This window comes from Lagopus leucura, unplaced genomic scaffold, assembly GCF_019238085.1.
Source record: "Lagopus leucura isolate 7727_CA_CO unplaced genomic scaffold, USGS_WTPT01 Super-Scaffold_739, whole genome shotgun sequence".
NCBI lineage: Eukaryota > Metazoa > Chordata > Aves > Galliformes > Phasianidae > Lagopus > Lagopus leucura.
This window is the reverse complement of record NW_024962255.1, coordinates 7,015,141-7,042,652: the sequence shown is the minus strand read 5'-3', so window position 1 is coordinate 7,042,652 and position 27,512 is coordinate 7,015,141. Positions and strand designations below refer to the sequence as shown.

Here is a 27,512-nt window from a genome sequence, read left to right as displayed (position 1 = left end):
TTGGCAGATCAGCACGTTCTTCTCTACAGCCCAACTGTGTCTCCTGTGAACAGGATTTCTGGTTGTAGAGAAATTGGGGTGTGGGGTGGTAGCTCCTGTGAGTGAGAACCCAGCAGCAGCACTCTCACCAGTGGTCGCTGCTCTGCTGATGTCATAGCTGGGGCTGGCGAACCCGACATTTGCTAAGGAGTCTCAAGCTATTAAGAATGTACTCCATATACCATACTCTATTCCTTAGTAGAGGCATGGGTATTAGGCAAGGTGCCAATGTGCCTGTCTCCACTCAGTGATGTTTTTGTGATAGAGGACAAAAGCAGGGGTTAATGCTCTGATTGGCTAAGGGCTGTAGATCAGCAGTATTTTGTATGTGCAGCTAAACTATCTTCCTGTTCTTCCTTTCTCATTATTCAGGTTAATAGTCACTTGTCAGACTAAGTTCCCCCAGAATATAAATGCCTGAAGTAGAGGAAGGCAGAAGAAAACATTTAAGACTTCCAAGTGGAGGTGACTTCTGTTGCTCTTTGAGCTCAGACTGATTTTGGCAGGAGTGAAATGAAGAGAAGGCTTGCCCTGGAAAAATGCAATGCAGCTGCCAGCCCCTGTAATTAGCCAAAAGGCCTGTGGAGTGTAGAAGGAGGTCAGAACATGGCTCCTGCCACAGCGCTGCTCAATCCTGGATACTGCCAGCAGGAATGTAAAGCCTAGTGAAGGCCTGGACATTGCTGCTAATCACATGGAAAGGCCAGAGCCCTTCTGGGACTAATGAGTCTGCTTATGAACAGGATGCACCATGCAGAGGCTGAGCAAACATCCCCTTTAGCATGATGTTATAAAGTCTTTGGAGCAGGAAATGTTTAATTGCTTGTCTATATGCAGAAGACAGATTCTGTCCTTACTAAGTGCCTCCAAGCATGTTTGGAGGTAATAATTATTCAGAGTAAGTTACAACCTTGATCCTGGATAGCAAGTGAACTTCTGAAATGTACGATAGTGGAATTAATTGCTTGTTTTTGTGCAGTATAATTGCAGAGGAAAGGATTGCAGGCAAGATTTCTCTAGCAACCTTTGGGTCAGTCACTCTATTACAGCTTTTTATACATAAATTCCAGACCTGCCAACAGCATATGTGCAAAATATTTTCTGCTGATAATGGAAATTCAACATGTTTTCTTATGAAGACTTTTATTTTTTTTTTTTTTTTTTAGTATTTTTCATACTCTTTCTCTTTTGTCATCTAAGGAAGGTAATCAAGGAAGCAGACAACAAAAAACATGTTTGTCAGGCTTTGTACTACAAATACTACTTCCTTCTTGATATTTAAAAGGAAAACCACATTTACTTTTTCCTAAAGCAACACATCCATTGATACAGGCTGGGTTAGGGATGTCAAGATCAAGTACGTGACTCTCCGGAGTCATGCAGAGATGGGTGCGGCCTTGATAACAGAGGCTATATATTAAGAGAACAAAACAAAAACCTTTCCACAGCAGGATTCCTTATTTCTTTCCTCAGTGGGTAGCAGCACAGCAGTCTGTATGCTCCCAGCAAAACTGGATTCAGAACTAGTCCAGGTCCAAGTTTTAGCCCTTTTTAGACATTAATATTTTCTCTATAAAGATAAAAGTCAAGCTAGCGTGCAGGTAATAGAGAAGGTATGTCAGCCTGCTTTACTTGAGCTGTGGAACTGAGGCACCTTGATAACAGTTCCACAGACTTTATTTCCTCCATCCCTGTGAGCTGTTCAAGCAGTGGGGAAGTTTGATTATTCCAAACCAGCTTGACTTGGGGAATTTTTCATTTTCTCATTAGCTGATAGACTTGCACACAGTGGGAAATTAGAACTTAAAAATAGTGATGCTCCTTGAGGGGTTTTTCCCATTTTCTGTGTTGTATTTCAGAAGCATTTTGGGTAACTTATCTAACTCATGGGTGCCATGGAGTATTTTATTTCTCTGTGCATGAATGAATTTCATGTTCATGATGCCTCAGTGAGGCAGCTGAGAAGGAAGAAAAAAAAAAAAAAAAAAAAAAAGCATGCAGGAGAAGATGCAAAAGTGTACTAATCTGAATTAAGATAATCCCTTTGCAGAATATTATGGCTTTAGAATATTTTTGTTGACATGTATTAAACTATGGGCTATGATATGGATTACTGTTGGTTTTGGAAATAGTCTTCATTCACTCATTTCAAAGTGTCTCTGGAAGAACCTTCAACATTTTTTCCTTGTCTTCACAACTTTGCTGTGATATCTGACAGGGATGCCAGATGGCCCAATGAGATAAATGTCAAACAAGTAAAGTGTCCCTGCATCCAGCCCTTTGATAGTCTCTGTGGTGACAGCTCGCTGGAGATTTATGTCATAGAAATACTTGCACAGCACTTTCTCTGACTTGTGCCGAGATTCAGGTCCAGAGCACGTGTCTGTATTTCTCAGTTCCATCCATACTTGATCTTCTTCAATTCTTTTCTTGTACACACAGTACTTGCTCTGCTCTTGTGTTCCTAGCCAGGCAATGGTGACAGAGTTGCAAGTCCTCAGTTTACTGAAAGACTTGATTTTTAAGCTCTCTGGAAGAAGTGGGAATAAGGGCTTGTGGAAATGGGGGGAGACCTGCACTTTCACAGAAGAGTTGGATTCCTCTGTGGACCTTAGCTGCACCAGGTACATGTCCAATGGCTTTCCCTTCAGTGACAAATACCTCAATCCCAGAATGTTTTCTGATGCCACTATTTTACCATTTTTTGTTATGTGAACCTGTACTTGACCACGGCACAACTGAAAGGCAAATTGTACTTTCTTGTGCCTTGCTTGGTACTGCAAACTATACAATTTTTGTTTTTTCCCATCCAGTACAACCTGAACTGCCTTCCCATCTTTCAGCTTCATCACTTTAGGTTCAGGTTCTTCTAGAGTTCTTGCAAATGTCCCAGTGTAAGCAGCACTGGCATTTGTGAGGAGATTAACAACAAAGACATCAAAATAGTATTGAGTGCTGGGACTGAGATTGGGCACTGTATAGGTGTTCTTGGTACCCATACATATCTGCCTGACTTCTCCACTGCTCACTTTGTTGATGATGCTCAGTTCACTGTCTGATAATATCATTACCTGCTGTGGTTCAAGAAGGTATGGAGAGAGAGACAAAGCTAATGTTGGTGGCACTTTCATCCCAGAGAATCTGATTGCTGTCTCAGCAGCACACAAGCTCTTATAATTGTGCTTTTCATTAACTAGAAGACAGTACTGGATGCTTTCTCTGTGTTGCAAGGCAGAGGGACTGTGTTTCCATGTCAGAGTCACTGTTGTATGGCCAACGCCGATAACATCTATGCGTGGATCCAGTGGAAGTTCTGGATAGAGGTGCCCAGACGTTGTGTCAGTTGTTAAGTACACAGTGATGTGTGTGTCACGCTCGGTGGATAAGAACTCTAGCATATAAAGGGCAGACTGAGAAGACATACCCATGTAAGTCTCTACAGAATTTCCCTTGTAGTTGAAAATGGTGGATGTCATGCTTGTAGCCTTCTGGAATTTTGAGACATCTTGTGTATTGAGATCACCTGCAAGAAGAAGCAGAACTGCAACATCTGTTTTAATGTATGTTGAACATTGCTTGGGTTTTGTTGTTCATATGTTAGGGAACATCCTGCTTTTTTCCTCCCTGAAAATAATCATAACTACAAATGCTTTTTGCTACTGGTAATTTATTGAAGTAAAATTTCAGTGACTTTTTAACAGTGCTTATTGTGATTTTCATAAAGGCTATCATTATAAAAACAACTTGCAAAAGTCTTGAACTTTATGGTGCCTTATGTGCCTACAGTTTTCATCTCCCATAGATTTCTCTTTAGACATTTTACTTCAAGGAGATTCATTTTCCATGAAAGGAGTTTTCTTTATATTAGACTTTTGCTGCTTTTTTTTTTTTTATGAAGAGAGAAAGCTTACTACTGTAAAGGAATTTTATTTAACTCCTTAGTTGGGTATGCCTGTCTGACAGGAACTTGCTAGTGGGACCTCTCGAATTTCCAATTTTTGGGGGGGAATTCCAGAAATTATTAAAAATAATGGAATTTCCTCTTAGGCTAAACTTTGCTTAATGCCTACTGTTGTGATAGGTGACTTTAAAAAAAAAAAAAAAGGCTGTATCTTCAGCACATCAATTAGAAACAATCCAGAAAGTGACTGGTTGAAATGGCTTAAGCCATGGAGAAGGAGCTGAGACAGCTCTTCAGTCAGCATGGGCTGATTGGAAAGCCTGCCTTGTTTAATGCAGGGAGAAGAGGGATTTTAGACACTGCATGGAGATCAAGGGGTGCAAGCAACATTTTCCAGTGTGAAAATGTTGCTACTATCAGTTTAGATTCTTTGCAGGAGACAAATTTGCAGGGAGAAAATTGGATAAGTGCAAAGAGTTTGTGAAGCAATTCATGTTGTTCTCAGATACTTTTGAGTTTTTGACTTGTATAGATGTAATTTTTAATCTACTTTGGCAAAATCCAGTGAACTGCAAATTTCACCTGTGACAAATTCCTCTGATGCCTGTTTATAGAAGGAGCAAGTATGATATTTAAGCCTGTAAAGAACTTCGTGTAACAATACTTCTTGGATAATGTGTAATACTTGTAACTTATACTTTCTACAGCTCTTCTCAGGTAGGCTGAAGATCTTACCTTGTGCTGCTTTCCCAAGCAAACGTGCTGAAGCTTTGTGCACAAGTATGCTCCACTCAATGGGGACATCACAAGGGGTCACAGTTATTGTGAAAGGTACAAGGGCTGTGTCTTCTTCCAAAACGAAGTAATACCTGTAGATGTGGGTATGAATCCAAGGAGAAACATGAAGAAATTCAGGTCTGTTTGACATTCACAGGAAGTGTACCTTTCTTGATGTGGACATTTCAATGTGGATAGAAATGACTGCTCACTTTTGAGATGCATCAGTGCAACAAAATAAGGAATGTCTGGAACTTCCATCTGCAGGAAGAACATGTATTGTTCTTTTTTTCTAATCCTTCAGTTGTTCCTGGAGGTTTTGTCCACTTAGCACAGGCAATATTTTTCCCTGGTGAATTTCAGTACGTTTCAGGTGAATATTGCATCTCAGTACTTACGTGCTTGTTTTGGATGATGAATGTGGTAAACTGATTACCTTCTAGATAACCACTTGTTGGCTAACTCTTGGGTACATTTTTTTTTTTTTTTCCCCTAGAATTTCCTGACTGGAGTTCCACAGTGACTCCTAGAGAGCAAGCTCTCTCTTACCTTCTTGCATGTTTCGGTCTCCATCTGTGTAAGATGAAGATACAACGATTCTGATCAACCCTGAAGATTGTCTGTCACTGGCAATTTCAGGTAACTCTGTTCTAACCAGTTTGCTTGGATGACAAAAGCTGTGGTGTGTTAGTAGTACAAAGGAGCATCAATCTACTCAGTAAATCTTTTATTCTTATTTACAGTGAAGTCTTGCTTCCTGTACCACCCATTTTCTTTCTGTTGTTTCTGTAAACAGTAAACTGTGGCTGTATACAGCCACAGGAGATGTTTGGATGCTGGTAGCTCACTCTGCAGTTAAATGTAGACAACTTATTTTTGTTTGTTTGTTGAAAAGAAAACCTATTTATTATGAACAGATTACATCAGCATAAAGGTCTGCATTAATTTCAGGGATGTGGCTATTTGTTTGGAGTTGACCTTCACTGGAATCAGCTTCGCATTCTCAAGTCTTTTATAAGCCAAATCTTTTCATCTTCTGGTTTCCTGTCTGCATGGTTGTAGGCTTCCTAAGGTTCTTACTTGATCATGTGAAACTGAAGGGTTTTGGTTTGTTTGTTTGCCTGCTAATAGGAATTTTCCTATTATGTCACAGAACAGCGAAATGTACTGTTCTTTTAAATCTAAATGCCTATTTTCCTTTAAAAGGAAGAGCTAGTTTTGCTTTTTTTTGTAAGCATGTCACATTATATAATATGCCATGTTTCAGTTTCTACGCAATGAGTTTTGAGAGAACAGAAGTTGTGAAGCAGGGGATGAACCAGATGGCTCAATATTCATCAAAATCTGTATGTGCTGTTCCACTGGTCAAAGGATTCTGATTAAACCACCTGAAGTTCATCTCTTCCTGAACAGGCTAATTACTTTGCCTTTCCTGTTTGAGATTATCAGCTGTAATATCTACATTGTGTGTATGTTCAGATATGGTGGAAAACTGCAAGTATTTTGAGGATACGAAGAAACTAACTTCCACATGACACTCATATTTGATCTTAACAGGCTTATAGTATTGTTCAACTAAGACATCTCTAGTATGCAGGATGCTAATAGATGCTTTATTATAAGAGAATTCTGCATGCATTTTACTGATTTTTGGGGTCACTATTGTGCTAGATAAAATTCTTGTCTTTTACAGTTGCTGTGGGGAGGCTGATGTTTCTGTGGTTCAGAAGCCAGACTGATTATGCAGCAACTGATTGCTGTTGGAACCTGCCAGTTCTGTAACCATCACAGAAAGCTGCCTAGAAAGAGGGGGGTCATTCTAGATTCTGGGCAAAACAACAGTGTACACTGGAAGGCACCTGTACTTCACTGGTGTGTCAGTAAATTCAGTAGACATGTCAGAGCTATGCAGGCACACAGCAGTTCACTACTTGGATTGTTAGTGTGTGGCTGCTGGTGTTGCAGGAAAGTACATGAGAAAAGAATTGACTTTGTGGCTGATCTGTGCTTACCTTTTAGGGATATCCTTCAGCAGATGAACTGTAGTTTCCTTACCATCAGCAAGAATCAGGGAATGGTAGAAGTTGAAGAGACCACTCTTGAAGCTCTGTTGGGAACTGGTAGTGGGTGCTTTAAGGGAATGACACAGGCCAGCAGCCGTGAGAAGGCAGAGAGGCAGATAAAACCAGACACAGGACATCTTCAGTACTGTGAAGAGAAGTGGAAGTTGTTTTAAAGGAGAAAATGATCAATGATGCTCCTTTTATTCCTCTAGTGATATTTACTGTTACAGCAAGCCAAGCATTTGAGCAACAGTCTTCAGATGGCTAAATTGCTTATAATTCAGAAATATTTTAAACTCTGCAAAGATTTAATGGCGAAGCTGCTGTAAAGTCTTTAACTGTAAAATTACACATATGTAGTTAATGTGGCAAGGTGAAATATCAGCCAGAGAATAGCTTCACTACTGACAAAATGAGTGGAGAATAAAATTATTTTTTTCCCTGCTTATAGAATTCATTAAATAAATTCAAAGCTGAGTTATCCGTAACAGAAATGTGACTTCTGAACTTAAAGGGTGTCACTATACCCCAGACATACCTTCTGTCCGAGGTCATCTTATTTTTTTAATTCACACAGATTGTAAATCAGTCATGGCAACAAGGACATGTGAAGAGGAGGATCAAAAGAAGTTACTCAGGGCTGAATGAGATCCTGTTCCATGAAAAGTGTTAGATTCTGATAACCAGCCCTAAACTGGTTCTAAATGGATTGTAAGTTTTTTTTTTTTTTGTCTATCTACTTTGGAAGATGAATGTCTTACTGTGGGGAAGGTGGACAAATGTAGCTGGATAAATCACTGTGCATTAAACATGTCTTTCATAACTGCGTTGTTTCCAGGCCATTGCTACATCTGCTGCTCACTAGAACCGTAACAACTCTGTTTTTTAACCATATCAGGTATCAAAAATCATATATGCCCATCTCCTTTTGCAAAGAGGCTTAATTGTCAGCTTCAAACATTTGAAAGAAATCTAAGCTGCTCAAGTATTTCTAGAACTTGCCTACAAAAATGTGATGCTGCTTGAACAGTTGTGTACATTGTGCTGAACTATGCAGATAGGAGGCTCCAGATGAGAACTTTGATAGTACACTGCTAACATGAAATTATTAATTATTCTTGTGACTTTATCCTCTCTGCCACATCCTGCTTCAGAAAAGGAAAATACACAAGTGGAAAAGGCATAAAAGTGAAAAAGGTGCAGACCTTTAAAGCAGGTGGCAGTTGTAGTTGAGGATTTGGAAAGCTAAGGGAGCTCAGAGTTTTGTGTTTATCTTTTTCTTGGTGGGGGGAGAGGTAGTATTTTGTTGTATCTTACCAACAACAAGAAGTAGTAAAGATCCTGATTTTATCGGATTAACAGCTAGGGATAAAAAGAACATAAAAAGCAGAGCATCAGTCCTTTGTAACATTTGCTTTAGATCAGCCCTTTCCTTGTCACGTTTGCAAATGAGCTTTTGACTTGGGCTAAGTCAACAACTCAGCTTCTGCCTGGAACAATTCATCTGAGTCCATGAAGGGGCTATTTCAGTTGTAAACCTGTTCAAGATCGTCACATTTAAGCAAAGCAATGAAAGCACTGTAGACTTTCATGTACAAAATCTTCATCAGTGATTCTCAAATTAATGTGTATCTTTAGTATTGGTGAGGATATTACAATGATCGCTACTAGAATGTTTAAATGCCTTATTTAACATCCTAGTAGAGTTAGACTATTCTTTTCTTTTTTTAAGGTCTCTTCAATATTTTTTTGCATCTGGCTCAATGAAAAATTAAATATCTAAACAAGTTGAAAGAAAATTTGAAATTTTTTTTTTTTAATTATTCTTTAGCAGAGCTTCCCTTATGACTCTGAGGCACTTCTTTGCCACTTGATTCTTATTCTATTCTAACTATAGCTTAAATAAAACCCCAAATATTTTTCTTTACCTTTGTCGGTGGAATCTATTTTGCTCTTTGCTTTGGAGAGGATTAAAAAAGTCTGTTTACTGTTTAACTGCCAGGATCTTGCACACCACTCTGATACTATAGCAGCTCAGCTTTTCTTGTCCGGGAAAACAAACCAACCAAGTGACCAACCAACCTGTAATCAGCTTATCCCAAAGGAGAACAGCATCCTAAATACCGTTTTCGCTCAGTTACACAAACACTGTACACTCAGGCTCTTGGAAATACGTTACACAAAAATACTGTTCTTACCTATTGTGTTTCTGGCCAGATGAGCCCCAGTTCACTCGCTTTCTTTGCTGAAAAAGCGTAAAATAAAACATGGAATTCTCAGATCTCTGTAGACAGATGAAAAACCAAACTGCGCAACCAGTTTAACAGGACAGAACTGTTTTTTCCATATGGCTCTTCGATAGGCATCGTAGTTAGATTGCTTGCCGTCTTTCAAGGGAAGAGAAACAGTTTTGATATTTAGGTTAGGATTTTTCAAAGGTTATTTTCAACTTGTGTAATTCTGCAATCTCCAGACCTCTGGCTGCTGCTCTTTTTGTTCTGGAGCTCCTGGGGGGCTGTGCACCTTCACCCGTGCTTCACCCGACCCCAGGACCTGGCTCAGCTCGCTGTCAGCAGATGCTGAATGCTGGAGCACTGAGCCCAGCCTGGCCGGAGAGCAGAGCAGGGCTCTGACAGAAGCACAGGGAGGGGGGAGACAGGGAGAGCAGTTAACCCTTATTAGTCCACAATTCTGGCCAGCAATGGGCACACCAATTGCCTCCAGAAAATATTTGGCATTAGAGTCTTCATGAAGCAAGTCCATGGGACTTTCTTGCCCTCAGCAGCGAAGCTGTTCAGGATTGTTTCAGAGCTGCTGTGTTCAGTTTTGTTGTTTATGGCCCAACAGGTGCTGACTGGCTCACAGAAGGGAGGGAAGAAAAAGTGTGAGAGAATACTCTGCATTTTTTTGAAGTGGTCTGGAATTAGCAATCCTTTGAAGCCTGTCAGGAATTATTGAACAGAGCTGTGCAGGTTTCTTGGCTTGCAGTGGCTGTATAAGAAACTCCAATGGTGTATGGGCTGTGTTGTGGCTGAGGGTTCATGGGAAACTGCTCTCAGCCAGATAAAGAATTGCTTCTGCAATTGGGGCTGCATAGCAGCTGTAGGGAAGCCTTTGTCACGAAAAGGCCTACTTCTGCTGTGTGAGAGTGGGACATGCTGCTTCTGCTCACTGGCTTCTGGGCCTGATGAGGAGAACTGAGATGTCTCTGCACAGACTTTATCTACTCCAAAGGACAACCCTGGAAAGTTGCGTGAAGTAATCTGCAAGGTGAAAAGACAGAACGTTAGGGATGTCTTTTATCTATTTAAAACTGGAGCTGCTTGTTTGGTGTTTGAACAGTGTGATTTGCAGCAGCACTTTGCTCTTGCCACCCCACGTAGAAGATGTATCATTTAAGCCTTGCTAAGCCTAAAAATTCCATGAGGAGAGGGGAAGCATAAAGAGGTCTCAACAGATTCTGCACAACACAGCCCAAAGAAGACTTAAATTTGCTCATCAGTAGGTATAATGGAGAGAAATATTTATAGTGTGTTTACTATTTCTGTAGAATATGGCAGAGTTAATTTTATTTTTTTCAGCGAGAGTTCCCTATAAATTTAGTTGAGCAATGGGCTTACTGAGCCCATTTGTGTTTTTTTTGTTGTTGTTGTTGTTTTTTTTTTTTTTTTTTTTTTTTTTTACAAAGGGACAGCATGTAGGAATCTTGGTACAGATGCTCCATGATCAGAATGTTGGTGCTGTGGTGCTGATGAGGAACTTTGTAAGATGTTTAGACAGCTAGAAAAAGCAGAACTAAAAAAAAAAAAAATTCAGACAACAGGATAAAGAACTAATGGAGATGTAAACACAGCCAGAAGCAAACCATTCCCCTAAAAAAGAAAACATGAGAGAAAGGTGCTGTGAAATTATTCAGTGACTTCCCTGACTGGGTGTGGAAGAGGGAAATGTAGGTCAGGTGAGGTGCATTGAAACAAGCACGAGAAAGAGTGTTAGCCATAACCTAAGTATGGGGATTGCAGCAAATGTTTTGCTTTGGAAGGACTTAAGTGGAAGTGGACAGCAGGGATTGTTAAGGAGTAACTGGTGGTGTTAAGTAGGAGGATCTTGGGGAAAACTCAAGAGCAGATGTCTCTCATGTCTGGTAAATCACCAGTAAATACAGGCACAGTAGATGGGTTTATTATGCAAGAGATCAGAAGGGTAAGACTCACTGTCTTACCCTTGCAGAGCTTCCATGCTGCTGTCAACATACTCAGAGCATAGGTCAGCTTCCAGGGCAAGCAGTGGGCATCTTTACACTGTTTGTTTTATCTGTTTTAAGCCGAATGCCCAAAGGAGTCCTCTATCTCCTGCTGAATAATATGAACAGAGTTGTCAGGAGAAAGAGGCTGACAAGGTGACATAGCTACGGAGGTATACCAGTTCCTCAGTAGTTTCTCATGCTTCCCATGTATGTGCTTATATGCTTTGCTGGAGCAGGATGTACACTGGTGCATCCAGAGCTTCACTCATATGGTTTCGAAGGAAAAAAAACCAGTATTGTCTACTGGGAAAGTAAGAGCTTGACTTATGGACTATATAGCTTGAGTGAACTCAGTGGCGTTGCAACAGGGATAAATCAACCACTGATTTAGCATACAATTGGTACCACAGATTTCTCAATAGGAAAGATTAGTCTACAGTGAATCTGTTGTGCTTCAGAGCTGAGGAAATAACTTCAGAAAGGCTGCACAAGAGATCCAGTTGTTGTCCCGACCCTGCTGGCCATCAATAAATGCAGGAGATAGCCACTTTTAACATCTAATATGTGAATTATACTCTTTATGTAGTAGCCCTGCTGAAAGATCAGTAATGCTAAAAATGATGGAATTCTGATGGAACAAGAAGTCTAGCTTGAAGCTCTCAAAGACACTTCAGGTGTGTATTTCCAGGAAGAGCAGTCCTGGTAAAGGCTTCCATGAGGCAGAGCAGCATCCTGCAGTCCCTGGCAGTTGTTTCCAGCACTTCCTGCCTGCAGCAGGTTACTTTTTCTGTGGATGCTTTACAGAAGGCTGCTCAGAGTGCCTCTAGGAGACAACCTGCCCAGCCTGACCCATGAAGTTTACCATGTCTTTGCATTTGGCACAGGGAGAGAAAACCTCACCACAGGTCTTCCTGGTGAGAAATTGTTCACGCTGCTAGCTTGTCTTTGATCAGGTTGTTTTCATCAGAAAATGCAAGAGATTAAGGTGTCTTGTTTCTTCCCCAGTACAATGCTCTGAAGCGTGGTAATAGGGCTGCTTGGGATTTCCACCACAGCCCATCTGCATCAGGCCCTGGCTGTAGCCCAGGCTGCTGCGTACACAGATAGCTTCCTTGTGTCCCCAGCCCTGCCCCAGGAGTTCTATTTCATGAAACTCTGTAAGCACATTAAAAGTGCATGGGGAAATAGAAATCTAATCTTTCAGTTATGAGACAAGTAATGTTCTCCTTTCCTGTTCTTCAGATGCTCACATATGCCTATGTCTTTCAAACATCTGATTCAAAATTGATAGTCCTTTGGCTCTCAGCTATGTACCTGTCTAAAAATACCTCTTTAACTAGCATTAACTCCTGTGTTCATAGTTCTGACTGGAGGCAAGCAGCTATGGGTGTCTGACATTTTTGTACATGTTCTGTATTGGATCTGCAGGGGAAATTATAGCATCTAAATAGCTTTTGCATTTTCCATGGCTGCAAGTAATAATCTTTTCCTCTTGGCAAAAGTCTCACTTGTCCTGATGGCTATCAGAAGCGTGCAAATTTCTTTAAAAGTCTGCTTCCAAGTGGAGGAATTGTCAGAATCACTGCTTGATAGCTACCAGAACTAATAGATCCTTGAGAAGTTAACATATTGCTGGTTAATATTACTGCTCAGAAAACATCTTCTTAGGCATGCAGCTGGGATCCAGAAAGGAGCACACTTTCCTTTGAAACTGTGAGAGAGAAGCCTAAGCAAAAGTCTGGATCTTCAAGCATGGTGAGGTACAATGGTGGGGCAACTGCTTCTATTTCTTTCAGGTTTTGCCAATCCTTGGCAATGCACAAACACTCAGAGGACTGTCTGATAAGGAAAGCCCTGGTCTGTTTCTATTTAGCAGCATTAATAAAGCTGGAAAGACAGGGAACTGCTCCTAGGTGAAAAGTGGACTTGGGATTTTTTTTTTTTTTTTTCCTGCAGCAGGAAATGGGTTGTCCCAGCATTGAGTGTTGATTTTACAGGCTAAAGAGTCAGTGGCCTGCCACATTTTGGATCCATAACCCCTGCTTTGGCATGCCTCTGAATTCTCCAGGGGATTATATAGGGGTGATAGCTGTATTTGCTGAAATTCCAGATGAGGATTTTTGCTTAGCAGTCACTTTCCAGGGAGCAAGATACTGCTACTTTTTTACTTGAAAAAGGAATTTATTTTTTTCCCAGTGATACTGTAGACAGTCTTGAAAGGAAGGTCTTTTATTAAGAAGTTATCTGAAAATATGGAAACATGATTACCCTTCATTATTGTCTCATATTTTAAGTGTGATTGTAACTACTCAGAGGAGTCCAGAGAGAAATATTGCATATTGTATATGGGAGAATTTGTGTGCAAGGCTTTGTTCTTGCAGGATGTGATTGCTTCTGATGGTACTATATCCAATTTATTGGGGGAATTCCTTATTTTTGTGTTCCTTCACAAATGCAAATACTGTGCAATAGCAAAATCGGGTCCCCAGCCAGGATTCAGTATTACACTAACAGCTTTGTGAATTAAAAAAGTATTGAAGGTCCTGAGCTGCTATTTTCATTTCCTTTTCCTTTTACCATTCCCCCAGGCTTTCAGGATTTTAGACTGAGACCTGTCAAATAAGGACTTTTAAAGCGGTTACAAAATTCCCTTCAAGACATCGAAGTAACTGTTTGAGCAGGTATGGAATCATGGTGTGAAGTTGTCAATTCAACCAAGAGCTGCTGAATTGAGGAAGCTACAGAAAGGGAAGGAGTCGTACTGTTGATAATCAGTGCGCTATGTTAATAGGGTAATCCCATATTTTGTTTTTAGCTGTGGTCTTGTTTTTTTTACATGCCAAAGGATTAACCTCGTATAAATCAGACTAATCCATCCTTACAAACAAGGAACATCCGAGTCTTTTCTGTAACAGTTTCCCAAGTGCTGGTTTAATTCCTCTTAATGACAAGCTGTAGAGCAGCAAGTAATGTTAGCCAGACTCTGCTCTCAAATCAAGCACAGTCCTGCCAAATTTCTCTTTTCTGGAGGAAGAGTCCCTGCTCGTATTTTATTCCAAAAGTTTTTTACAAACATTTTCAATCTGGCCATGAGGCCTTTCATCTCATAGGTACTGGTTTTGTTTTGACCATTTTGCTTTCCTCTCGGGCACCTGGGAGAGCTCCTTCCTCCGCGTACGCGTGGGACTTTCTACCTCAAGTGCAGAACCACTTATCAGAAGGATGCAATCATTGGTCTTTGCTCTGTTTGTCCTAAGGGTCTGCAGCAGTTTGCTTTCAAGATCTCCACCAAGTACCTTGTATAGTGCTGATGGGAAAGCATGATTTTTCCTTCTGGATCTGTTCTGAGGCAGCCAACAGAGAAGGAGTTAACTGCTGTCCTCTTTTCTGCTGTTCCTGGCTGGAGTTGCTGGCATCCCATCTGGTCCAGGCTGTCCGAGTTCTTCCAGCTGTCTCTGGGGAACGTACTACAATACCCAGGAATTTTAACAATCCTAAACAGATTGGGGCCACATATGGAGCAAAATGATGAGATTAGAAGAAATCCAATCACATTTGCCTCTCTGGCGTTACATTTTTAAGCTTTTGGGATCAGGCTTTCTGCTCAATTATGGGTATTTTACACGCAGCAGAGATAAAGTTGTACCGTTCATCTCTGCATCTTGTCCCAATAGGACAAATATCCATTTTAGTGTTTGATTGTAGGAATGTAATGAATAAGTTAGTGTTACATCTAATTAAATGTGCCACTTTTGTCGTAAATTATCATAGCGATGCACTGTTTGTGACAGCCATAGTTATACTGCAAAGGAGAGGGAATACAAAACGTGTACAGAAGGGGAAGAATAATCCCTATGCTGTGTTTATTCTGCTTTGATTATTCTAATGGTTTGGGATTATTTTTTCTTTGCAGCTAAAAGTTGTTGGCTATTTTGTGAGAGCTTAACAGTAAGAGTTTCTGTCTGTGGAACCGTTTTATACAGAAATCCGTCACAAGAGCAAACCCTTGGTGCTCTTTGTGCCATTTGCATCTCTTGATACCATCCTCCTCTGTGAGACTTAACATCCCAGTGTGACTCAGCTCGTTGCAGCAGCCCTGAAATCTTGTTATTTCTCTTACAATCCCTGCCTGAGCACAGAGCACCACTGAGTTTGTTCCAAGGAAGAGTTCTTGTGTAGGAATATCTTTGTTTTTCAGTAGGCTTCATGGGTTTTTATCTGGTATTGAGCAACACCTACAGAGATGATAGAAGAGAATGGAGGTGGACAGAAGCACACATTCAGTTGCATGGAGGACTGTCCTTGCACCTCCATAGGTACTCTCTAGAGCAGTCTGGTGTCTGTTCTCAGTGCACTTCTGCTGTGTTCTGCTTCAGTGCTCCAGCATCTCAAGTGCTGTGCCTGCCCCAGTCTGTGCTTCAGTCCACCTGCTCCTATGCCTTCTTGCCTGCTGCCCCTTGTTTATTTATTTGTTATGGGATTGGTAAATGCCTATGCTAGGGCACAGGAACACAGGTCTTTGAAGACCTGTATGTGGAGGGCCTTGTAAAACCAAAACAGCCTTTTGTCCAGGGGCAAACCTGAGAGGGTCACAAAATTGTAAAAGGGTCTCTTAAGGAATCTTCTTAGTGCTGGCAGATCTGGGTCTGATTGTTTTCCTTCCCGTGGACCAGAAGCTTTGCCTGGGGTGAGTTTTCTGCTTTGAAAAGTTGATGATAAAAATAGTCTTGCTAATTCTTCTCATTACATCTTGGGTATGATGCTAGCTCCTCCAGCAGCCCCTGAAGGAAGCAGTCTGCCAGGCTGCACTAGGATAGCCCAATTGCCACAAAGTGCTTTACCTTGTCTTTGGCACAGGTCTGCAGGAGGAACCTCAGCAAAGGGTGGAACATCTTTGCTGTAGTGTGGCAGGACACCTAAAATGAGGGATTAAGAGTAGTGGCTGGAGCCACCTGATGCTTCAGGGTTTCCAGGAAAGCTGTAAAGTTGCAGTGTTGATTTACTTTGAAAAACATGACTGCTTTAAATTTACAAGCTATTTTATGGACTGGTTAATTTTTCATGGGGGAAGGATAAAAAAGACGCTGGAGAGGAGCTCAGAATATGGGCTATTTACACTTGATTTATAAATTATGAACTTGAAAGCTGATACTTTATGGTGCTTGGTATGATTTCATAATGAAATCAAACGTATCATTCTGCTTCTGTGTGGGCTCTGGCACAACATTAAAATTTCTGCCCCCAGGCAGTTACTGACAGCAGTGGCTGGAGCACGGGTTGGCCCATAGCTGATAGAGGGTTTTCATTTGCAGTGCCCTCAGCTCATTTTCTTTATGTTCCTGCTTTCCCATGTTGAATATCTGACTCCCATGTTACCCTACTGTGACTCCACCAAATTCTGCTGTGCGATTTCTGCAATACAGGAGAGAACTAGGGAAATCTGAAAAAGCACTAGTGGCACATTCATTCATATTATGCAAGATACTCAGGAAAGGGGTAAGAGATATTGTCCTTTTTGAGCCTCTGCTGTATTCAAATAACACCCAGTCTCCAGGAAAAACTCCTGCTTGGGCCTCTGAGGAGTTCTGTAGCTGGGCAAGAAGCAGAGGTGGCACTGTGAGGACAGAAGTGCAGAGGATCTGGGGAAATCGCAGTTTTACATGTGCTTATTGGGACTGGATTTGCACTGAATTAGATGCAAATGTGTGCAAAGAAAGAGCAGCCACAAGCTCACCTGGGATAAATTTGGTATTCTCCCTTCACTGACACTGCTGCTTATGTATTAGATTCAGACTGCTTTAAAATACTGTTTCTAACATTAGATTAGCTCTGGCATTGTCCAGCATTTCAGATTTATTCCTGACACTGGCCTTATTTATTTTACCACTTGGCCAGTGGCCATTTTTCACTAGATCTTGCCTTTAGGTTTCAGCATGAATGAAATCTCGCTGCCTTGTTAGTGCTGTCTGTCAGTGCTCAACTTCCCAGGAAGCTGCTTGGAGCAGGAGCTGCCTATTAGCCACCCCTGTAAGCAACGGCCTGCACTGCTGGCCCCGCTCACTGTCAGCCCTGCAGCTCTCTGGGACCCATGGCCAGCAGTAGAGTCCTTTGCATCCATAGGTCTTAAGTTCCTGCTATTCCCAGTGCAATGTTCTGTAAAGACCTCAAAGCTTGGAGTAACCTACAGCCCTTGCCTTCCAGTTGTCTCACATGTTGTTGTGATGGTCCCTTATCAGGGAGCTGGGGTGGCCAGGCCAGCCCAGCCACAGGACAGGTGGCTGGCTTGTTGTGTGGCTTCCAAGTCACCTTCAGCGCAGTGATGTGCTGCTTCCTGCTCCTGTTGGAGGATCTTTAGAGGATTCTGGTATTGACAAACCATTTCAGGCTGAATACTCCTCAGAAGAGGAGAACATCCTGAAAAACAGGATGTGAAAGAGGAGCTGTCATTTGAAATCCCTGAACTTCCCTCCTCTCTGTGAGTTTCTGTGGGCTTCATTTTATGTTGTGTTTTTTTCCCTACACAGATTATCTCTTGTCTTGGGTCAGATTTGATTTTAATTGGTGTCAGTATGAGAACTGATGTTAGGAAGAAGTTGTCTAATGTGCTATTGCAAAAACCTTGGTCTCCGTAGGTGCATCTGGATGTCTCAATTTGCATCTTTTGGTAATTTGTTTGAGCATCAGTTAGAAATAACTTGTTATTGGATTTCCCTAGATTTAAGATGTGTTGCCCATCAGTGTGGCCTACCTGTGTGACAGGAAGCAAAAGCATTGGATTTTTGACCTTTCCTGTCTTAAGACCCTCAACACAGCCTGTTCACATTGGAGTGCTGCTTCTCACACAAGCTGCTGTGGACCCTGGCTGTTGTGTTATATACAGCTCAGTGAGTGAGGAGAGGTAGGGGTCACCTCTGGCCCTTCAGCAGGGAGAAACACAAACTTCCTTGCTCTGAGGACATAGGTCTTGGATGGGGCAGAGGGGGGCACATTCCCAGAGGATCCAGCCAGCAGGAAGGGGTCATGCTTTTCACCTTTCCCTTTGGCATGGTATGAAGTTGGACTCTCTTGGGCTGGAGGCTGCAGAGTTGGGGCGCAATTGCTTCATATTCACCTCCACAAATATAAGGCTAGAGGGTTGTAGATGTGAAAGGTGTCGTTTGAAGACATGCTGGGCTGCAGGGCAAACAGCAGGCAACTGCTGATCTTGTGGAGGCAGAAGGGAGCAGAGCCTGGGAAGGCATATTCAGAGGAGTCGATATGGCAGGGTCAGGAGATGACCCTTCCCAACACTACTTGCCTGTTCCCATTCAAATGCAGCTAGGTACAGGGCAATAGGGCTGCTGCTCCAGATGGTGAGGAGTGAGGAGTACTGCTCCAGATGGCAGGGGCAGCATGTGCATTATCTGCCCCTGCAACACAGGCAGGAGCAGGGGGGGAGAGGAGCTGCTGGCTGAGGAGCAGAGAGAGTGAGCTGGTGAGTAGGGACTAGGAGATAGGCAGAAAGAATAGGAAAGGCCACCTTATTTAGCACGAGACTGGATTCTGTTGGATGTAGGGAGCTCTTCTCCTCTTGTTGTCACAATGTAGGTTTCTTGGATTTTCTTGGCTGTAGCAATACATGTGGATGTGCTTCCTGATCTGTTAGCTTCCACAACTTGGTAGGCATGGGCCAGTGGATAAAAACATGTTTTGTCCTCACTTGGTTCTTGGGATCAGTTTGTCTGTACAGTCATCAAGATTAAGGTTTCCGATTTATGTCAATGATCCCCTTTTCACAGGGGAATTGGGGGAGGATCACTTAAGGAGTACTTTTAGTGAGGAGAAATGAGCCACTGGGAAACCAAACACTGATAAATGCCTGCTCTGGGAAAACACACTTCTAAATGAGACTAATCCCAGATCTGTTGTCAAAGAAGGAACATAGAAACATTCCTAAAGGAATGAATCCTTCATAATCATCTCTGAGCATTTTTTATGATACTAGCTTAGTGATTGCACTGCTGGAAGCAGGGAATTCCTGTTAATCAATTAAAATGTGCTTTTTTTTCCACTGTATTATGCACCTGACTTAATTATCTGAGGGAGAAAGATAAATCATTTTGGTTCAGAGAAAGATGCTAAAAGACTATTTGGAGAGAAAATTGGGGAAGGAAAGTAGACTTTCCTCAAAAGATCTACTCAAAAATATGAAGCAGATTGCCAGAAAAAAAATGCATTGAAAGGAATAATGTCTGTCCCATCATATTTCAACTATAGGACCGCAAGGAAATGAAATTCACCTTCGCACTCCAACGTGACAGTCTGATCCAGCCATAGAAGGGATGGGGAATGCACACTGTAATCACGAAAACACTAAGGAAACTCAGCAGTGTAAGTGGTCAAGAGAAATGAGACATTCTTTGAGCCAAGTTGGCTTTATTCCTGGTCTTTATAAACCCACATAAAAGCTCTCTGGAGTTTAAAGTGACTATCATGTTAGTTCTGTTGTGCTCTTAAGAACAAAGTCCTTTCAAAGGTGTTCTGTTTTGTTTTCCAAAATATAAATGTCACATCTTTCTGGAGTGAATCCTTTCTTCCTTTATTTGCAACTACTGTGAAAATGTCCAAGGGTCACAGCCTGCAAGCACTCCTTGTGAACAAATTAATTACCCAGGCTTCTCCCAGAGAGGTTATGCAGAGGGGTAAGTGGTCAGGAAGCTGAGCCTTTGGCCCGGAGAACCCATTCTGTCTTGGAAAGGCACTAATAATGCAATTAAAAAAGCCAGTAACAGAACCAATACCACAGACAGCACAGTTAAGCAGGGGGTGGACCTGTGAGATAGAAAAGCCACACAATTTCTTCATCTCTACCCTAGCAGCTTAATACACAAAAGAGGCTGATAAATCTGGCAGCCTGTCCACATATTTTCCACTTACTGAAATGAAATATGTGTGACTGTTTCTCCAAGCTGCCTCGGGAGTATCTACCTATTAAGTTTCAACGTAAGATACTTCCCTGAGATTCTCCACTCCTCAAAAAACTGTTTTCCATGCCAGCAGCTGCCACAGGAGTATCTGAGACTGCAGCTCCCCCCAGTACTTGGAAAGCCTGAGAAACAGGCATCCACATGCATGCTGCAGTGCAGAGGTGCAAGACAAAGGGGTGAGTGACCACATGCTGGCTGCTCACAGCACTGTGTTCTCCACATGGCCCTATCCCACAGGACAAGTGCTTTCACAGGAGGCTGAACCTGGCCTAGGGGAGTGGCTTTGTTCTTCCTGGCCGGGAGTGCCTAAAAGCTGTGTAGGAAAAGCAGAGGTGCAGATTGTATTAGTTCTCAGAGAAGGAGACTGCTGTGCTAAGTTGGTGAAAAACCTGCTCCCTATGATCTTGTTCTATAAACCATGCTGCAGGGTATTCTTTGATGATTAAGAGTGGCTCATCTCACTGAGCACTCCTGCCAGCTGGTAGCCTGCACTTGATGTCTGCTTTGCTTCCAGTTAAACAGAGGGAATAGAGTCAAAGGTGGTAAGGAAGAGTGTCAGAAGCTGCTGGATAGGATAGGTTGAATGTGAAATGGGGCTTGCAGGATGTGCTGAGAACTCTTTGGTGTAAAGTCAGCAACATCAGCCAAACTGTTGCAGATCCAGAGTTTGGAAGCTGTTGTGTTCAGTCTACATCAACTAAAAGAACCTAAGTGAAGGAAGTGCCTTCCCTGTATTACAAAGGCAGCAGCATATATCAGCTTTTGAAGATGCAGGAACAAAGGCTTCAAGTCACAAATGCTTTTAAGGTTCTGTTATAGACCTCTGTTTTGGCTTTTGTTGCTGATGGTGTTTTATTTATTAAAAAGAGAGAGAAGCTTGCTTTCTCCTTGAAGTCTTCTTCCATGGGCAATGGGGAGTGAAAACTGGAGTAGCAGACCGTTAGCTGGTAAAACAGAGATTAAGTCAACTAACACAGATGTCAGATGTGAAATTGGCTTGGAGCTCGGTATCTTATTCTTCCGTTTTCCCATTCTTTTAATGTGTTTCCAGCACCCTCAGTTCCATTTCATGCCCATCACCTAGAGACTTTGCATTGCTTTGACCATGCTTTGGTGGGCCCTGTACCTCAGACGTGAGAACGCAGCCTCAGTCAGTTCTGACCAGAATTCCCTGAAATGCAATTTGTGAAGATGACATTTCTCCATGGAGAACATTCAGTATAATGCTGTGGTTTCCAGTTTTCTCCCTTTTTGTAATTTTGTATCCACTATTAACTCAGTCTGTCATTCTGGGCAGGTGTGTGATTTTGGTCTGTCCGTTCTGTTTGATGGGAAATACAATACTTTTGCCTTCTTACTAAATCCTGTGTCAGGAAGATAAAAGAAAGTTTGAGAAATACTTGTAAACCCTGGCAAGAAACACAAACCATTATAGGTGCCAGAATTGGAAAACAATGTAATAACCATCTGGAAATAATAGTAATAGTTTCACAGCAACATAAAAGCATAACTTATAGTATTCATAGCTTGGCTGAGTCTGCTTGTGTTTTCTCTTTGTAAAAATACCAGTTTTTGAAACACATGTAAAGAAGTTAGGCTGCAATTGGACAGGTTGTGCTACCCCTGAAAATTTTGCCATCAAACACATCTTGAAAAGCTGATTGCTAACTCTCATGAGGTGACATTACCTCTATTTCTGTCTGCCAACAATGGAGAGAAGGCATCTGTGAGACATGGTATATCAGCTTCTGAATTGTGTTGTGTTCTACCTAGAATTCCTGCAGCGCAAGCCTGCACTGTCTTTGACCTTGAGACTAAGACAGCATGTACTCATGCTACTTCTGGCAGGAGGTGATCAGCTTGAGCCCTGATGGCCCTTTACATCAGCCTCTGGTGGGGCTTTGGGATGGGCAGGCTATGAGGAGGACTTTCCTGGCTGACATACAAGCCTTAGATGTAGCCCTGTGACCCAAGGTGAGGAGTGATCTTTCTGGGGAGAAGGCCCAAACTGTGGTGGCTGTGAGTGCACTGCACTGTGAGCCCTGATGTAGGATGTGTGCTATTTCACTATGCAGACTGCCTTTGTGCTTAATATGAACTTTTAGAACTGTAATGGTAAATAAATACTATGACCAGATCTACTCACTGTATCACTTTCAATTACTTTTTTATGTAAAAACACTTTTCTATATGCATATTTCTTCAGAGAGAACACTTTCCTATCTTCCATGCCAATGGGTGGCACCATTTCTGGTCCTGCAGTGTGAACACTCAGCAGAATTCTTTGCAGCTGGAGTTCTCTTAGGTTGAGTCCTTTGAGTCTTAGAGGCATCCCTTTGAGACTGAGTGGGACAGATGAACACCTTCCATGTGGGAAATCTCTTCAAAGTAAAACAGGTCTTTTAACTAAAACAGAAGAGAAAGGCATATAGATTCTTTGGACGTTGGCAGAACTACTTGATGACGTATTGATACCTCCAACCTGTCATTCAAAAGATTTGAGCCTACTTTCTTGCCTCAACTTCTGTGTCTTTGTATTTTAGGAGGAAGAGGTGCCCTTATAGGTCTCCCACTAACCAAGGGACAGTATACCCAACAGCATGAGTCTTGTGACTCCCTGTCATAGGTATGAAAAAGATGAAACCTTTACTAATGGGAATTTAATTTATATGTGACGTTGAAAGGAGCCATGATAGACATGTTATCATTATTAAAAACAAGAATAAATGTAATAGAATGAAATAACAACATTTGGAGCTTAAATAGAGATATCAGCTCCACCCAGGCATTCCTGAAAAAAGCATGTAATATGCAACATATGCAGTAACACTGAGCAATTCAGGGAGGAATTCCTCATTTTTTTTTGTCCCCAGCTGTGAGGCCTTTGAGAAGTATGCTATCCTTTCCTCTGAGAGCAAAAATTCCTCTCTTTAGACCGGAAGGAGAACTTGCATCAGTCTTGAGAGTTCAAGTATGTGTACACAGCTCCTGCTACATTTGAGTTGACTGTTTCCTGTTTGCAGATCATGACCCTCTTGTCCTTTGTACATTGCTAAACGGAGCAGGGTGGGGTGAGCATCTAGCTGGGACCCAGTGCACTGACAATGGCTCACTTTTGTGAGGAGTCACAAGGAAAAGTTGAGTCACTGACCTCATTTTTTATAACAGAGCAGACTAAATAGGAGGAAAGACTGTTTCCTTAAGACTGATACTTACATGTATGTGCACTCTGAAATGAATGATAATCAGTTAATCTACCTATAGTTTGTTTCAGGATGTTTTTTAATGTTATCTGAGATAGTGTTATTTGAGTTGGGCTGGTTGAAAGATTTGTACTGCACAGCTTGCCAGCATGTTGTTGGGAGTCCATTTAAGTTTTTGTCGTTTATTCTCTTACTGATTCACTTTTACACCATACTGCCATCATCCAAAAGCCAGAGGATGCCAAACAGAGACTTCCTTGGTTCCCTGACCTGCACTGAGGTCCTGAATTTCTTTGCTGTGTTCTTCCAGACAGGTCCTTAGGTATTAGGTCTTTTTTTCAGACCTCAGGTGAGCAAGCTGATCACAAGTATGATGCTCATTTTGGGCACCTTGATTGCACATTGACATTGCACTGTGAAGTCTTAAATTTATGCTGTGTGCTCTCAATGGAGATTTTCAACTCTGGGTGACTTTGGGATCTACTAATATGACTGATAGTCATGATTGTCTTATGTGAAATGGTATAAGTCTAACTCTCCAGGTGAAAGGTCTCATTCTCTATTTCTCATTATAATCAGGTTTTGGTTCTTTTGGTGGGGAGAGTATACAAATGCCTCACCAGCACAGTGGGAGGCTGTGTACAACCTGCTGCCACACTAAGAATTGAAAAGGGCACCAGGCAGTTTGTGGAGACTGAATGGAAATCTTTCCTGCTTTGAGAAATCTGAAAGGATCATCTTGTATACACACTTTAAATAGTTTTAAAAGCACTTTATAAATACTGAAACTATGCAGTCTTACTGCATTAAGAAAAAACTAAGTAACTGTACCATTTACACACTGCGTGAAACGGAACTGCTTTACAAAGCAGCTTCTTCCTGGCAGCATGGGAGAAGAATTGCTGTTGTCTTGCAGTATCTATTGACATTATATTTGTCGTGTCTTTATTTCTGGTGGCTGCTCCATGGATGAACTCAAGAGATCTCTCTGCAATGCTGCCAATCAGTAATTTTCATCAACATTCATCTAATTTTCAGGGTAGAGAACAACAACCCTGCACTAAGAGGTAAGAACAAGTCAATGTCTGAAACAGCTTGGCATATTTTGATATTCTCTCTCATTGCTGTTCTGAGATTCTTCTTGTGCTGGCTTGGAGCTGGCTCCAGGGTTTGTACAACCATCTGCAGCAGCAGGAAGAGGCATTTGAGGCTGGCAGAGGTTTTCCTGCCTCCAGGAAAGCTAGTAGAGCTGAGCCTGGCCTACAACTGCAACATTCTTTGCTCTGGCAATAAGCCAGGTGCTGTTTGGAAGTATTGCACACGGCTTTGGAGAGCTGTTGATGTGGAGAGAGGTCAAATGAGGCTCTATAGTATATTCCACAGCAGCTAGCAGCTGGTTCCATGCATTTCAGCTGCTGTGGTCAACTTGTGGTCTGACTCCTCTGAATGGCAAAGAGGAAGTGGGTGGTGCTTCTGTGTGCTCAGTTTCTCATTGCTGGCAGCCTGTTAGCCAGCAAACTGTTGGATTCCAGCTTGACAGCTGAGGGAAAAATAGGAGTGTAACAATTACTTAAGTAAGCAAGAAAACAAAACGCAAATATGCAGTTTGACTTTCATGGCTACAGCTGTATGGGGCTCTCCTCCAGTTCAGACATGATCAGATCAGAAGCAATCTGGCAATTAAATTTAATAGTCAGCTTGCTGGATTATGTCAGCTGACAGCAGTGTTACAGGGACAGTGCACAAACCAGGCAAGCAGGGGTCCTGCAAGTGGGTTTGAGTTACTTGATAAGTGCTCAGCAAGATTCTCTGTTTGGTTTTCTGAATCTTCTTCCTGAATTGCCTTACTGTGTTGGCTGTATGCTGCTTATTTTGGGTGTGTATTTGGTAACTGAAAATGAAAGGCCAGAACCTTGACATTTAAGTGAAGGCAGATGCCCCTTTCACTTGGTGCCTTTGAAAATTTTCTTAAAGTGGGATAATGTTTCTGCATGGAGTTATTCAGTGTTATTTGGAGGAAGGGAGGAAAACACTCTCATATAACACAAACAGCACTGACTACAATAACACCTTTGATTTAGGAACCAGATTCTTCAGTTCTTTCTCCTCACTCTTTCCTTTCAGGCTTGTTCAGACAGCCTCAGGATTGCCCCTATAACTTTGCAGTTGTGTTGATGTTTTTGTTTTGTTTAGAAGATACTTACACCAGTGAACACCAGCACAGAAATATTTGCAATTCAAATATAATGGGGTGGATATTCATATCAAGTGCTTACACATTCATCTCTCATGAGAACTAACATTGTGCAGCCTATCTGAACCATCCCAAACAATCAAATTGCCTTAATCAGTAATAACTGCATAATTTTCTGCTGTGGTTCTTAATTAAAGGGTAAATGTTGGAAGGAAGATCTCACAAAGGCTGTGGGGAGAAGTGCTGCAGAGGAAGGATAGCGCAGAGCTGATGGAGCATCTGCTCTGGGTGTAGAGTGTGGCTTCCTTGGTGCTGCTGTGCAAATGCAGGATCACTGTGTCATGATAATTTCTGTTGTTTCTTCTTTTAATTGGATTAAGCAATAAGTCACACATGCTGTAAATTATGAATTCAGTTATCATGTGGATGGAGTTTATCCTGGATGTCTAAGGCAGGATGTGTATGTAGAGCTCTGCTCTCTGATTATGGAGGGAGTCTTTATTTTGAAACAAAGTGCTGGTAGGGTACATGAGAGGTGCCAAAAGAAACATGCAACTCAGATAAAAAGAAAAATAATGATGCCAAAAGCAGCCAGGCTGCAGCCTTCCAACTCCGGTGGCCTGAGAGGAGTTGGGAGGAACAGGCTGTTATTGGGCTTGGGCTGCAGCCCTTCCCACCAGTCCTCCTGGCTCTGCAGGAGGAGAACATGCTGTGTTGCTTCCAGTATGTCTGTCTCATCCTTCTGCCAGCTGTACTGCAGCCCTGAGCCCTGCTCCTGTGAACCTCGTCTGTGACTCCAGGAGAGTGATGGAGACTGACTGCAGACACAGGTAACTGCAGAGGTTACAGTCAGTGACTACAGGAAAACAGCAAAGAGCTTTTTTATGCGTTTCATGGATCATGTCCTGTTTCTCTGCCAACTGAAGTTTCCCAAGTCCTGATGCCCCTGGTGTTTTATTCCACTTCAGTATTTGTGTTGCAGAAAGGATGAAGAGGGAACAGTTTGGTTCTTTGTGAATCCCTTAACATTTTCAGTAAGAGATTCACTGAAGAAACTTGTGCCCTGAGCTACTGGGATTGTCTGTTACCTGCTGCCCTGCCATCTCTTTGTTGGCAGTACAAGCACACACACTTACTCCTGCAGGTGCCTCTCTCATTCTTGGAGTTCAGTGAAGCCCAAGGGCTGTTCTATCCATCTTCTCTGACCAGGCCCACCTGGAGCTGCTCTCCAGAGTGGTTTCAGCTTTACCACTACATGCATGAATAAAAGAGTCCAAGTACAGGTGGGAGATGGGCTTCCTTTTCCACCATATGCTGTAAACTGGTCACTGAATATCTTGTTTGGACCAGTAAGGACCTGGGAGAGACTATGGTCTGTCCCCCAGCCCCATGTGCCAGCTGGCAGTCTCACTCCACCTGCAGATGGCCCTGCCAGCCTTGTGCTCCTTGTTCCCTGTTAACAAATGAATCGGAGAAAAATAGTCTGCTTTTGGCCAACCTGATGTGTGTGCTGTGTCTGTCAGATGATCCCTTTATTTGCCTGGTGCTAATGAGTATGTAGCAGTGAATGAATAAATATGCTCTCTCTAGGAAAAATTTGGTTTCTTAGTAGAGATGCAAGGGAAGTCATCCATCCTTCTTAATGTTTAAAGTAAAAATTGCCAGACTGTTAGCTGTGATTTATTGTTTTTGCTTGGGTCCTACAAATGGAGTAGATTCAGAAGGTCAAGCCCAGATGAGCTCATGCTGTTCAGCTGGATGATATTAGGAGTTAATCCCTTTGCATGGTTCCATGTTCTGTAATACCTCTCAAGCCTGATGATTGCAGCTGCATTTTAAAAGCTTTTTTTAAAGATAATCTGCTGGAAACGTGAAGCTGGTAGAAATAAAGAGTAGTCTCTTCTTTCCATAGAGAAGATGCAGAATTTTATTTCACACTTAAATTTTTCTTTAAACTGGCTTGCTAAGCAAATTCAGGATTGATTGCGGCTTTCCAGTGATGACTTGCAAAGTCAAATCTGTTTTAGAGATGGAACTGGTAATGTTTCCACAACTGCTGTATGTAATTAAAAAATCTCCTTCACAGTTCTAGTAACTTGCTTGTTTCATGGTTACTTAGTAAC

The 27,512-nt window shown here is 42.0% G+C and overlaps 1 protein-coding gene and 1 long non-coding RNA gene across 3 annotated transcripts in view; one reads left to right on the top strand and one right to left on the bottom strand.

Annotated features, from left to right (window-relative positions):
- The window catches only part of LOC122175642, a 34,838-nt gene extending 15,381 nt beyond the window's left edge, over positions 1–19,457 (top strand). The window contains exons 3-5 of one of the 2 annotated variants that reach the window (XR_006177460.1): positions 5,214–5,356; positions 7,358–7,491; positions 19,283–19,457. This is a non-coding gene — a long non-coding RNA (uncharacterized LOC122175642). Of the gene's footprint in view, positions 1–5,213; positions 5,357–7,357; positions 7,492–13,614; positions 13,652–19,282 lie in introns of those variants that run through there. The other variant, XR_006177461.1, reaches the window with a different exon arrangement.
- On the bottom strand, positions 1,200–9,363 carry LOC122175641 (protein NDNF-like). Its single transcript, XM_042863493.1, has 4 exons — positions 8,979–9,363; positions 6,730–6,925; positions 4,676–4,809; positions 1,200–3,562 (listed from the first exon to the last, which is right to left on the bottom strand). Exons 2-4 carry the CDS (start codon positions 6,915–6,917, stop codon positions 2,211–2,213), a joined length of 1,674 nt encoding a protein of 557 aa, XP_042719427.1. The 5' UTR covers positions 6,918–6,925; positions 8,979–9,363; the 3' UTR covers positions 1,200–2,210.
- Positions 19,458–27,512: the final 8,055 nt, after the last annotated feature.

Bases quoted from the DNA above. Each gene is read 5' to 3' on its own strand.
- LOC122175641 (XM_042863493.1), bottom strand. From the start codon at position 6,917: ATGTCCTGTGTCTGGTTTTATCTGCCTCTCTGCCTTCTCACGGCTGCT. The intron at 4,810-6,729 runs GTAAGCACAGAT...CCACATCTACAG, and splicing joins CTGAAGGATATCCCTAAAAG to GTATTACTTCGTTTTGGAAG. The intron at 3,563-4,675 runs GTAAGATCTTCA...TTCTTCTTGCAG, and splicing joins GCTTGGGAAAGCAGCACAAG to GTGATCTCAATACACAAGAT.